At 42.5% G+C, this 13,478-nt stretch overlaps 1 protein-coding gene across 1 annotated transcript in view; it reads left to right on the top strand.

The window, feature by feature from the left end:
• LOC143768957 (lymphocyte antigen 75-like) overlaps window positions 1–13,478 on the top strand; it is a 144,871-nt gene that overhangs the window by 69,112 nt on the left and 62,281 nt on the right. The window contains exons 6-7 of the mRNA XM_077257561.1: window positions 3,384–3,524; window positions 4,135–4,240. Of these exons, the coding sequence (XP_077113676.1) occupies window positions 3,384–3,524; window positions 4,135–4,240 (247 nt within the window). The remainder of the gene's footprint in view (window positions 1–3,383; window positions 3,525–4,134; window positions 4,241–13,478) is intronic.

Raw genomic sequence — 13,478 nt, forward strand, 5'->3', positions numbered from 1 at the left:
CCCGATGCTCCACCAGCACCACCACCACCATCAGCATTACCAGATGGCAATGACCGCCCACGGCCACGACCTCTTCCACCAGCCTTCCTCATTTTTGGAAAAATGTAACTAAACTAACAACCGTTATATGGTACTGAAAAACAAGGTAGAAGGTGTATGTTAACTTGTTGTGAATATAAATCTCCCTTTTTATGTGTGGGTGAGTGTTGAATAAATCTGGCCCACTGTATTACAGTATAGTTTCTGTGGCAAAAAATGACTGACTGAGATACCACAGACAGGACTGGCACAGATGCACAGATTTGGCAATATTAATCTCCCTTTTTTTTTTTTTTGGGGAGACTAGTGAATTAATCAGGCCCTCTGTATTACAGTATAGTTTCTGTGGCAGAAAATGACTGACAGAGATACCACAGACAGGACTGGCGCAGATGCACTGATTGGCAATATTAATCTCCCTTTTTTTATGTGTGGGAGACTAGTGAATAAATCAGGCCCACTGTATTACAGTATAGTTTCTGTGGCAGAAAATGACAGACTGAGATACCACAGACAGGACTGGCACAGATGCACAGATTTGGCAATATTAATCTCCCTTTTTTTGGGGGGGAGACTAGTGAATAAATCAGGCCCACTGTATTACAGTATAGTTTCTGTGGCAGAAAATGACTGACAGAGATACCACAGACAGGACTGGCGCAGATACACAGATTTGGCAATAATAAACTCCCTTTTTTTTTGTTTTTGGGAGACTAGTGAATAAATCTGGCCCACTGTATTACAGTATAGTTTCTGTGGCAGAAAATGACTGACAGAGATACCACAGACAGGACTGGCACAGATGCACAGATTTGGCAATATTAATCTCCCTTTTTTTTTGTTTTTGGGAGACTAGTGAATAAATCAGGCCCACTGTATTACACCACAGTTTCTATGTCAGAAAATGACTGACAGAGATACCACAGACAGGACTGGTGCAGATGCACTGATTGGCAATATTAATCTCCCTTTTTGTGTGTGGGAGACTAGTGAATAAATCAGGCCCACTGTATTACAGTATACTTTCAGTGGCAGAAAAAGACTGGCAGAGATACCACAGACAGGACTGGCGCAGATGCACTGATTGGCAATATTAATCTCCCTTTTTATGTGTGGGAGACTAGTGAATAAATCAGGCCAACTGTATTACACCACAGTTTCTATGTCAGAAAATGACTGACAGAGATACCACAGACAGGACTGGCGCAGATGCACAGATTTGGCAATAATAAACTCCCTTTTTTGGGGGGCGGGGGGAGACTAGTGAATAAATCTGGCCCACTGGATTACAGTATAGTTTCTGTGGCAGAAAATGACTGACTGAGATACCACAGACAGGACTGGCACAGTTGTACAGATTTGGCAATATTAATCTCCCTTTTTTTTTTGTTTTTGGGAGACTAGTGAATAAATCTGGCCCACTGTATTACAGTATATTTTCTGTGGCAGAAAATGACTGACAGAGATACCACAGACAGGACTGGCGCAGATGCACTGATTGGCAATATAAATCTCCCTTTTTAGGTGTGGGACAGTGCAGAAAAATACAGACCCACTGTTTTATACTACACAGTTTCAGGGGCAGAAAGTGGCTGGAAGATATATATATAAAAAAAAAGGGACTGTACTACAATTACTATCTCTCTACAATAATCTCAGAAAAGTATGGCAGGCAGCAATAAAAAGGACTGCTGCACAGAAAAGTGTGGACAAACAAACAAGATAGCTGTGCAGAAAGGAAGGAGCAACAGGATTTGTGCTTTTAAAAAAGCAGTTGGTTTGCACAGCGGCGTACAAACAGCAATGCAGCTGTCAGGGAGCCTTCTAGGGCAGCCCAATAAGCTACAGAGCTGATGAAGAAAAATCTAGCCTCCACTGTCCCTGCAAAGAAAAGGTGGTGTTGGACAGTGGAAATCGCTACAGCACAAGCGGTTTGTGGCTTTATGTACCCTGCCTAACGCTATCCCTGCTTCTGACGAAGCGGCAGCAACCTCTCCCTATGCTCAGATCGGCAGCAGTAAGATGGCGGTCGGCGTGCACGCCCCTTTATAGCCCCTGTGACGCCGCAGAGAGCAAGCCAATCACTGCCATGCCCTTCTCTAAGATGGTGGGGACCGAGACCTATGTCATCACGCTGCCCACACTCTGCGTCCACCTTCATTGGCTGAGAAAAGGTGCTGAAAGCGTCATACGAAACGCGTCTTTGGTGCGAAGATCGCCGACCGCGTGGCCGACCCCACACTAGGATCGGGTCGGGTTTCACGAAACCCGACTTTGCGAAAAGTCGGCGATTTATGAAAATGACCGATCCGTTTCGCTCAACCCTAGTCATTACATGTCTCACACTGGTATCTTCACCGCTCATTTATATTTTAGAAAAACTTAGATTTCTCGGAGAAAAGACATCGGATGACAGATATCAAAGTAACATATTATCCAGTTTCCAATTATCTGCATGCCCATATAGACTGGCATAGGGGGATTGATTCTACTGATGTATTCCCTTTAAATAAACTAAGTTTGTAAAACAATTACTATTTAAACTTGTTAGCTTTGCAAATAATTTACCTGACTGCAGCTAATATTGAGCAGTGCGAGATATTAGATACAGCAGGGAGGAAGGACACTGAAGAGCTCTTCAATCAGACTAGTTGGTGGAGATTGAGGTTGGCACATGGATATTTGGATTTATGGTTCTCTAGCTATTTTGTGGAGTGAAAACTTTTTAAAATGCAGATATTAGAGTTGAGTATAAAGCCTGGAATCCATAGGAGTCTTCCATGGCAGACTGGCCCAGGCTGTCTTCACTTCTCTGCTTTCCATCCTCGGTCAAGCTCCTCAGGCACCACATATACTTACTAGACCCCATGACATCATGTTACAGTTTGACACATATTATGACATCGCATGAGACCTAGTAACCAGGCCTCATGCAATGTCATGACAGTTTGGCCCCTAGTAAGCACAAAACGCACCCACGGTGCTGGGCTATAGAAGCTGTGTGAAAAAGTTAAGACTACTATGCCACACGTGACCCGCCCAGACCCTGGACTAGTGCACCAGAAATCTTTTTCCTCAACTCTAGTAGTCACTCAGATATAGATTTTCAAAGTAAGTACATCAGCCTCATAGGGTCTAAGAGACCTATTTAATAATGTATGCAGCTTGTATTGTATTGTGATATTGGCTTAAATGTTTACATCTGATGATAGCTGGAGGTGTAAGAAGTAAGCAATCAACGGATTTCAAAAAAGGACCTCTAATTTATCCTTTCTTGTATCTGTAAAAATCACATTTGAAAAAATGATGCCCACATATTAATTATATTTCTGTTGTGGATTAAGGAATATTGTCGTGGTCAGCGTGGAAGTTTAACCTCCATACACGGCTCCTGGGTTAATAGTTATGTGAGAATTAAGGCTCGAGCTACTTTGCTGCTTACCGGGTTTGGATACTTGTGGATCGGTGTCTATGCAAATTGCAATGTAAGTACCTGGGAAAGGCAGTTCTTCTAGTAAATGCACTTAATGGTACCAAATAATTATTTTTGAAACTAAATGTTGCCATATGAAAGCTGATAACTATATGAATTATAGTAAAACATGATGTTAAATGACATAATTAATATAATATTGGAAACAGTATGAGAATTATGGACTGGAATGAGATTTCTGCTGTGGCGCATGTCACAGATTAAACACTCCTGATTCATTACCTATGCCTTGTAGTGAATCAGGATTGTCTAACTCAAACACACCGCCGGTCTTGATGAATCAGGGCCATAGCGCCTATGTATAAGATGATATATGTGACTCTTGTAGTGGCGAGCTAAATTAACATGTACATTATGTCACCTTTCTTTTATGGTATAAAGAATGTCAGTTATTCACCTCAAACATTTCTTTATTAACTTTCCTTTATTATACTTTAGTTCTAGTAATAGAATATTAATAATATCACACGTTATAATAACTGTTAGGAGTAACCTTCAGAACAGCCATCATTTCTTCTGCTTATAGATGTCGTACTGTTTACAAGCATTTTGCCTATTTTCAACCCTGATTATTATATGTTATATTTTTTTCTCCAATGCAGAGCAAGCATTATGTAAATGTAGACGGGAGTACATTAGACTATACAAACTGGGCCTATGGCCAACCAAACACGTGTGGAACCTGGTGCACTGCTCTTAAAGTGTCAGGTAAGTAGAAAACAATAAAGAGAAGTTATATAAGTAGCAGATCAGTGCACCATATTACAGCTTATATATAGCCATATTCAACATAAAATGTGCATAATTTATCTTATAATAATCCGTAGTTATAACCTGTATTATAGCCCAGAGCTACATTCATAGTTCTGCCTGTTGTCATTGGAACAGAAGACACAGCCATTATCCTATATCCAGATGTTGATTAGTGATGAGCGAGTGTACTCGTTGCTCAGGTTTTCCCAAGCACGCTCGGGTGACCTCCGAGTATTAGTTATTGCTCGGAGATATAGTTTTCATCGCCTCAGTTGCATGATTTACGGCTTCCAGATACGCTGAATACATGTGAGGAATGCCTGTTTGTTAGGGAATTCCCACATGTATTCAACGTATCTGGAAGCCGTAAATCATGCAACTGAGGAAATGAAAACTAGCTCTCCAAGCAATAACAAATACTCGGAGGTCACCCCAGCGTACTCGGGAAAACCCGAGCAACGAGTATACTCGCTCATCACTAATGTTGATTTATCATTTTTCCTACCATCTTGTTATTGTACTGTGCTTTGAATTACTATAAGTCTACACTACTAGGAAAAGAGTGGACACATTTAAGGTTTGGTTTTCATGTGGAGGTTTAGGGACTTTTGCACTTCATGCAATTTTTATGTAGTTCTTAAAAGTAAAGCGATGAGATGGATAAAAATAGAAAGATTGGAATATTTTCTAAATACTCCCGTCCATTTACTGTCCCCTCCTGAGATTGGCTTTAATCCCTGTGCGCCCCCTGCAGTACATGTACTGTACTGCGGACACTTTGTGCTCTTGGACAGAGGTGGCTCAGGACTTAGGAGCTGAGTAACTCCAAACATGGCTTGTGTCGGTTGTGTTATACAGTCAGAATTTGCTATTAACTGAAGCAACCAGAGCTAGCCTTGATCACTGCTGCTTAGCTACTTACATGCTGCTCTCAGTCACCAACTGTAACATTTTGATGATTAGATTCTGAAGAAGATGAATTTTCTCACATTACACCTTCCCCCTCTTCCCCCACTGTACCATCTTCAGATTTCGATGAAATCCAGATTGAGATAAACGAGAGAGAGAAAGATCTCTGCATATGAGGTGCACACACCTGATGCATGAGAGTAAATATCAAAATTTTATCAACACACATTGCATAAAAACATTTAAAAACATGGATACAAAACAACATCCCAAGATCTAATTGGGCTAGACTGACAAAATATATGACTCATCCTATCAAAAAACTGGAGAACTCTATTTAAAATGATAATTAACAAATCTTTATTAGGCCGGCGTCACACTAGCGAGTTTTACGGACGTATGAGCGCATAAACTACGTCCATAAAATACGCTTTGTACACGGCCCAATGAATCTCTATGGCCCAGCTCCTATCTGCTGTATATTACGCATCCGTAATATACGGTCTTGTACGGCCGTAGAAAATCGCAGCATGCTGCGTTTGTCAGCGTATTGAGCAAAAAATACACCAATGCAAGTCTATGGGGGCGCGCAAAATACAGAATGCATACGGACCATGCGTGTGACTTGCGAGAAATACGCTACACTCTGGCAGGTGCCAGGAAATGTCCCAAGCCCTCAATCAGGAAGCTGAGACATGCTAATTAGCTGAAAAAGCCAGACAGTGAACCCAGAAATCTGCTGCACGCCTCCACGGAGTGAGAATCAGCATGGCTACCATCATCAATGTGGACATGTTGATTATTTTGGTGCAAGAAAGGCCAGTAATTTGGGACCAGAGAGATCCCAACTATGCCAACAGGGCCCAAAAAGAGGCATCATGGAGGAGTATATGTGTATATTCCCACATTATGACCAGCAGCCACGTGAGGCACAGAGCCAAATAAGTAAGTACACTCATGTTAGTAAATTGATTTTAATGTGAAAAAGCAGTACCCAACTCCTTTGAAGTATTTAGCCTAAAATTGTTAAGTATTTGATATATTAATTTATCTAACACCATTAAGTCCATGGTGCTGTACATGAGAAACGGGTTAAATACAGAGTTCTTACAGATGTCCCTTACAGTGTTCCACAAAAAAAATACCTACTGGGATAGAGGGTAGCGGATTCTGTCCTTGTGGCCTTATTTTTATTTTTTTTTTAATCAAATTCATGAATATATTAAACAAATGCAGCTTCCTAGGCTACACTACAATCTGTGTAGTCAATTACACCTTGTGTGACCACTGTGAATAAAGGCGTAATCAAATATTTTACTCTATTTTGTTGCAGTGGATGATCTGATGAGAAGAAGGCGGAGCATCCGCGATCATTATAGGAGGGAGAGGCAGCAGCGTGGCAGGAGTGGTTCAGGCGCACCTCCTAAAAAAACATATATATATATTATGATCGCTTGACCTTCTTGAATCCCAGTATGGACCTCAGACCGTAAGTACAAACCTCACAACACATTTTACACATATGTTTAGAATGGTCAGACATTTATGTTTTTTATTTTTGCTACATACTTTCATAACAGAACACAGTCTAACCTCACTGAGCGGGAGACAGGGTCGGATTCGGAGGTGGTCATAGACCCAGTTGGGGAAGGAGGAGAGGTGGCTGGTCCATCTTCAGATGCGTCATGCTCCGTCCCTCCAGGATCCTTGTCTACCACCCATCCAGCTCCAGCAGCACCTGGCCAAGATGATGCCCCACCAACAACATCAGCAGCAGCAGCACAAGCAACCCAGGATGATCCTGCCAACAACAGCAGCCCTACTGTTGCCCTGGAGCGCTCACCACAGGCTGCAGGGATGTTACAGCGTGCTCGCCACAGAAGAGAGGTCCTCCAAAGTAGGAGAAATGTTGATGCTGGGGTGTTGAACTACCTGGCAAGGGTTACTGAGGATGATGGTGAGGAGGGCTTTACGAGGAGCCTGGCTCCCCTAGAGCGTGAGGTGAGGCTTCATGTGAGAGGGTGCATTCAAATCCTTATTGATGCATGCACCCCCCCAAATGACCCATATGAGCTTATGGAGTCTATTGAGAATTGGCAGCTGTCATCATGTAACCTCCTGCGGCTGCAAAGATGTCAACAGGTGCATGCTCAACAGGGATTTGAAGCACCCCCTCCACGTCAGCCTACACCTCAACCCCTACCCACACCAAACCCACCATGGCAACCTCAGTACCATATGGCAGACTATCAGCAACCTTCCCAATATGGCCACTTGTCCAGACCCAGTGCTGGAGGCTGGTCCCAACCTGGGTTTGCACGACATGGCTATATTGGGGTTGGATATGATTCCAGGCCATATTTTCCACAACCTGAGGGATTTGGTCAGATTCCTTATGGCCACTACACAACTGGCCCACATGCGTTAAGGCCGAATTTTCCTCCGGCCAACACATCATCCTCACAGGGTGAAGGACAATTGGCCCAACAAAGGCCACCTGACCAGGACCCAGAGCTACCACCATCTCCACCACCTACTTATCGAAATCTTTGAATTTTTGGTGTTGTTTTTGTGTTTGGTGAACAAAACCATGTGTTCTTTATGTTAGTGCTGTCATAGCACTTTGTTATGATGTTCAAGTTATCACGAAAAAAAATCCAACTTGAATTGGCTTGAAAAAACAAAAAAAGGTTGCCCAAAAAAATTTGAGTTCAATACAAAAGGTTTTTGCGGTAATTAAAAAATATCGTTTAAAGCCTAATTAGGTTTGTGGTCCAATCATTCTTACATCACACACCAGAAAGACCAGAAAGGGGACGGCACGGAAGAGGGCCATGTGGTGTAGGCCTAATCACATTGCTCAACAGGTGTTCACCAATATCAGCTGTGGAACAATCATGTATGCGGGTAAAATTGTGCAAAATAACACAGGCTTTTATGACTTCATTGACTGTAGCCTCACTGAGCTGAATGGCAGACTGGAGAACACGCCATTTTACCACCAGAATCCCAAAGGCGCACTCCACCAGTCTCGGTGCCCTGTAAAGCCGCAAATTAAACACCCTCCGCCGGTGGTCCAGGTTGTGCCTGGGATAGGGCCTCATGACGTGCCTCGTCAGTTGGAACGCCTCATCTCCAACAAGAACAAAAGGCACTGCTTCAGCATTGGAGCCTGGGAGTTGTTGTGGTGGTGGGAGGTCTAACTGGTTGTCATGTAGCCGCCGACCCATAATGGACGAATTGAAGACCCTAGAGTCTCCAGTTCACCCATAGGCCCCAATGTCTACAATTATAAACCTGTAGTTACTGTCAACTACAGCTAACAGAACTACAGAGAAAAACTGCTTATAGTTGTAGAAATGGGAGCCAGAGTTTGGCGGCTAACGCACCCTGATATGTTTCCCATCCACAGCTCCAATGCAGTTAGGGAAGTCACAAGTGTCCTGGAAGCCACTGGCTATTTTGAGCCAATCCTCCTGTGTTGGCTCAGGCATAACAAGTTCCTGAAGTTTAGCCCATATTTGACTACAGGTTGACCGCACAATGCCCAAAATTGTTGAGCGCCCAATCAGAAACTCCAGGTGTAGTCCCGCATACGACAAGCCAGTGGACAGGAAGCTGAAAGGGAAAAAAAATAATATTTGGTATGTAACAAGAGTTTAAAAAAACATGAAGAAGCAGAAGTAGATAGGATATTTTTAAAAACATGACTAACACTGTAAAATTGAACATAGGCTACTTTACTATAACATTAAACACAGTTTGGTTGCTCTGCTTGTGCCCTAATGTACACATATACTTTCAAAAACCGGCTAGAACACAACACATAAAAAAATATCATCAACATACAGTATGTGAGAATGTTGAATACATACCGTAAGGTAAGGAGAAGACGCTCCTCTGCGGATATGGCTTTGCGCATCCTTGTGTCCTGATAGGTAATACCTGGACGTAAGATCTCCAACAAGATATCAAAGGTACTTATGGTCATGCGACAGTACAGATAGAACTTGTCAGGATGTGACCTCAAAGCTGTATAGAGCCTCTCAAAATGTCCTTTATTGAGTTGTTGGGTCAATAGAGGATGCACCCACAATCTTCGTCTCCTCCTTCGCGGATCTACAATCACAGGATATGGCTGGCCAAAGCGACGCGACAACACCCAGTGAAACAACACCCGCTGAGTTGTGCTTAAAGACAGATGGTCAGACATGTTTTGAAGGTAATACCAACACACCCAAAAGAAGCACACCAACTAAATGGCCAGATGGGAGGGTGCCACTTGTTGTAGAAGGCTTAAATAGGGTTGGTGATGCTGATTTAAATTATTTGCAGGCCAGAAAACCATTAAATGTCCATTTTGTGATGTTGCGTGAAAAATACGCATTACGGATCACATACAGATTGCACACGCAACACTACATGCGCAAAATACGCGACCACACCTTGGCAACGGATTACCTACGGAACACTATTTCTGGGACTTTTCTGCGTATTACGCCTGTATTACGGCCGTAAAAAACGGACCGTATTGTCTTACGTCTAGTGTGATGCTGGCCTTACTCTGAATATTATTTGGTAAAGTGAATGGTGTCATTCAAAACTACAACTCATTTTGCAAAAACAAAAACTCTGATATTATTATTATTATAATGATTATTATTATTTATTTAGATAGCACCATTAATTCCATGGTGCTGTACATGAGACGGGGTTACATCAAAATACAAATATTACTTACAGTAAACAAACTAACAATGACAGACTGGTACAGTGGGGAGATGACTCTGCCCTTGAGGGCTCACATTCTACAGGATTATGGGAAAGGAGACAGTAGGTCGAGGGTTGCAGTAGTTCCGATGGTGTTGAGGTGGCCGTGTGGTCATTACAGGTTGTAAGCTTCTTTGAAGAGGTGGGTTTTCAGGTTTCTTTTGAAGGATCCAAATGTGGTGGATAACCGGACGTGTTGGGGCACAGAATTCCAGAGGATGGGGGATATTCGGGAGAAGTCTTGGAGGCGATTGGGTGAGGAGCAAATAAGCATGGAGGAAAGAAGGAGGTCTTGGGAGGATCGGAGATTACGTGAGGGAAGATATTGAGAGGTTAGTTTGGAAATATACAGAGGAGAAAGGTTATTTATAGCTTTGTAGGTCAGTGATAGTAGTTTAAACTGGATACGCTGGGAAATTGGGAGACAGTGAAGGGATTTGCAAAGAGGGGAAGCAGGAGTGTAGCGAGGAGAGAGATTAATTAGTCGGGCAGCAGAGTTAAAGATGGACTGGAGGGGTGCGAGAGTGTTAAAAGGTAGGCCACAGAGGAGAATATTGCAGTAGTTGAGGCGGGAGATGATTAGGGCATGCACAAGCATTTTAGTAGAGTGAGGGTTGAGGAAAGGACAGATTCTGGAAATATTTTTGAGCTGGAGGCGACAGGAGGTGACGAGAGCTTGGATGTGCAGTTTGAAGGACAGGGCAGAGTCAAGGGTTACGCTGAGGCAGCGGATTTTGGGGGGGGAAGTGTGATTTCATTTAATTTGCTAGATAGATCAGGTAGGGAAGATGTGCGAGATGGAGGAAAGATAATTAGTTCAGATTTGTCCAATTGAGCTTGAGGAAGTGAGAGGAGAAGAAGGAAGATATGGCTGATAGACACTCTGGGATTCTGGAGAGCAGGGAAGTGACATCTGGGCCAGAGAGGTAGAACTGAGTGTCATCAGCATATAGATGATACTGGAAGCCATATGACCTTATGAGTTGTCCCAGGCCGAGTGTATAGATTGAGAAGAGTAAGGGCCCTAGGACAGAGCCTTGAGGGACACCAGCAGAGAGGGGGCAAGATGAAGAGGTAGTATGGGAGTAGGAAATGCTAAATGTGCGGTTGGTAAGGTATGAGGAGATCCAAGATAGGACAAGGTCTTTGACACTAAAGGAAGAGAGGATCTGTAGTAGAAGGCAGTGGTCAACTGCGTCGAAGGCAGAGGACAGGTCTAGAAGGAGGAGTATAGAGAATTGTCTGTTAGCTTTGGCTGTAAGTAAGTCATTAGTAATTTTGGTCAGGGCAGTCTCAGTGGAATGGCGAGGACGGAAGCCAGATTGTAGGTTGTTGAAGGGAGAGTTAGATGCAAAATGAGAGGGATGTTCAGCATGGATGTGCTGCTCAAGGAGTTTGGAAGCAAATGGGAGCAAAGATATGGGGCGATAGCTGGACATAGCGCTTGGGTCAAGGAATGGCTTTTTGAGGATAGGTGTGATTGTGGCTTGCTTGAAAGCAGAGGGGAAGATACCAGAATTTAGTGATAGGTTGAAGAGATGGGTTAGGGATGGGATTAGTGTGGTGGTGAGGTTGGGGAGGAGGTGGATTGGGATGGGGTCAAGCACACAAGTGGTGAGGTGTGATTTGGAGAGAGGATGAGCAAACATCATCAACATATGACTATATTGACCAAAAAGAAAGTGAAGGCCCTTGGAAGTGCAAATATAAAAATTAAAACAGCAAAAAAAAATGCATCTGAGCCACATGTGTGAAGACAATGAGGAGCAGTGAGACCTGTGGGAGTAAGTACCCATGCAAGGAGCAGACTGGTGGACTGTAGGAGAGGCTGGAGAGTGACTGAAGCCTGAGAGGGTCTGGAGGACCTCTGACCACTGGGTGAGGGTGGGTGGAGATAGACAGACATAGAAGAGACACTTTTTCTGTAAAAAAAAAAAAGCAGACTTTGTTTTCTAAACCTCTTTAGAAACATAAAAGATTTTAACTGCAAAGTGTTGTACATATTTTGCTTGATTAGTGGAGGCTGAGATCTGTTCCATCATTAATGTGATTATTTTTTACTTTTCAGATGGCAAGTGGTATACTTTCAACTGTAGAGATCAACTACCTTTTGTCTGCACGTATTAACCACAGTCATATAAAGCTTTAATTTCTAACACCAAGTTTTATTTTAAAATTTTGCTAAGGCAGCTAATGATCCCAAGTGCAAATCATTTTATGGACCGAAAATGATGTTTTGGTAGCTACAAAGTGCTAATTATTCCCAGTAATCCGGTCAATAATTTGAGAGGTCCTAACTCATAGGTGTCCTCTGTTTTGAACATTTTTTTGTTTGTTTGCATTTGGCAAAAAAAAAAAATAATCTTAAGGTAATAAAATGATCGCCATTTCTAGTAGTCACCACTGTAGCCAATATACGTCCTTGTTTCTTCAAACAACAGTGACTAATTCACGTCTATTAAAATCATGCTTTCATATACACTCTCTATCTTTGACAGTGTCATGCTTTGGCTTGGAGCAGATATCATACAAATATCTAATAAAAAGTGATGCAATTTTAAAAAAAAAAGAGTTTCTTGTGTTTTTGTTTGCAATTTTGTCATAAACGTTGGAATCCTCACAACATTTTTCTCTTTTAGTCTACACAATGACTGGAGCTCTGAAACCATGCAATGATTAATGTCTGAATATTCTGGCTTTGTGAAGCATCCCACAAATAAATAAAAAAAACAACTTAATGACATATTTCCCAGATTCAGTAAAGTAAAAATTGATGGACTCATTCAATAATGAGGAAATATTTAGTGCATCAATTTCCAATTTACATTTGTAAAACACGTACCTGCATAAGTTTGACGGAGGAATCACACAGGCCTGAGGCCACATGCAGGGCTGGTTTTAGACAAAGTGTGGTCCTGAGCAAAAGTTAAAAGAGGAGCTGAAAATGCTAACATATTGCACCATCACTCGGAAACATTCATGGTGCATTTACACAAGCTGATTTTAGGTCGTTAAATGACAATGATCAAGTATATTCAAGTCGTTCAGCGCTTGTGTACTGGCCTCTTTATACACACTGATGAAGAATGATGAGGGTGGTCACTAGTGATGGGCGAGCACTAAAGTGCTCAGGTGCCCATTGCTCGGGTCGAGCAAACTGGAATGCTCCGGTGCTTGACCCGAGCAACAAACACCCATGGCAAGTCTATGGGAAACTTGAGCATTTTTGCCGCGCCCCCCCGGAGGTCTTTTGAGGGTCTAAAAACTGTGGAAATCGATGGGAACAGTGCTCAAATGATATGGGAACATCATGGGAATTCCCCCTGGAAGCATTTCTTACTCCCAGGTCACTGCTGTCAACAATGTTGTCTGAGTCTTACGTCACTTTTACAGGGGCACAATAAAACAAACAAAAATGAAGCCAAAATGGATTTTCCTGGGTAATATGTTAAGGAACATCCTTTCCATGGTAATTTGTATGTAAGGCAAAATAAATAACCCAAAACAGAAATGT

The sequence above is a fragment of the Ranitomeya variabilis genome, chromosome 4 (assembly GCF_051348905.1).
Source record: "Ranitomeya variabilis isolate aRanVar5 chromosome 4, aRanVar5.hap1, whole genome shotgun sequence".
Taxonomy (NCBI): domain Eukaryota; kingdom Metazoa; phylum Chordata; class Amphibia; order Anura; family Dendrobatidae; genus Ranitomeya; species Ranitomeya variabilis.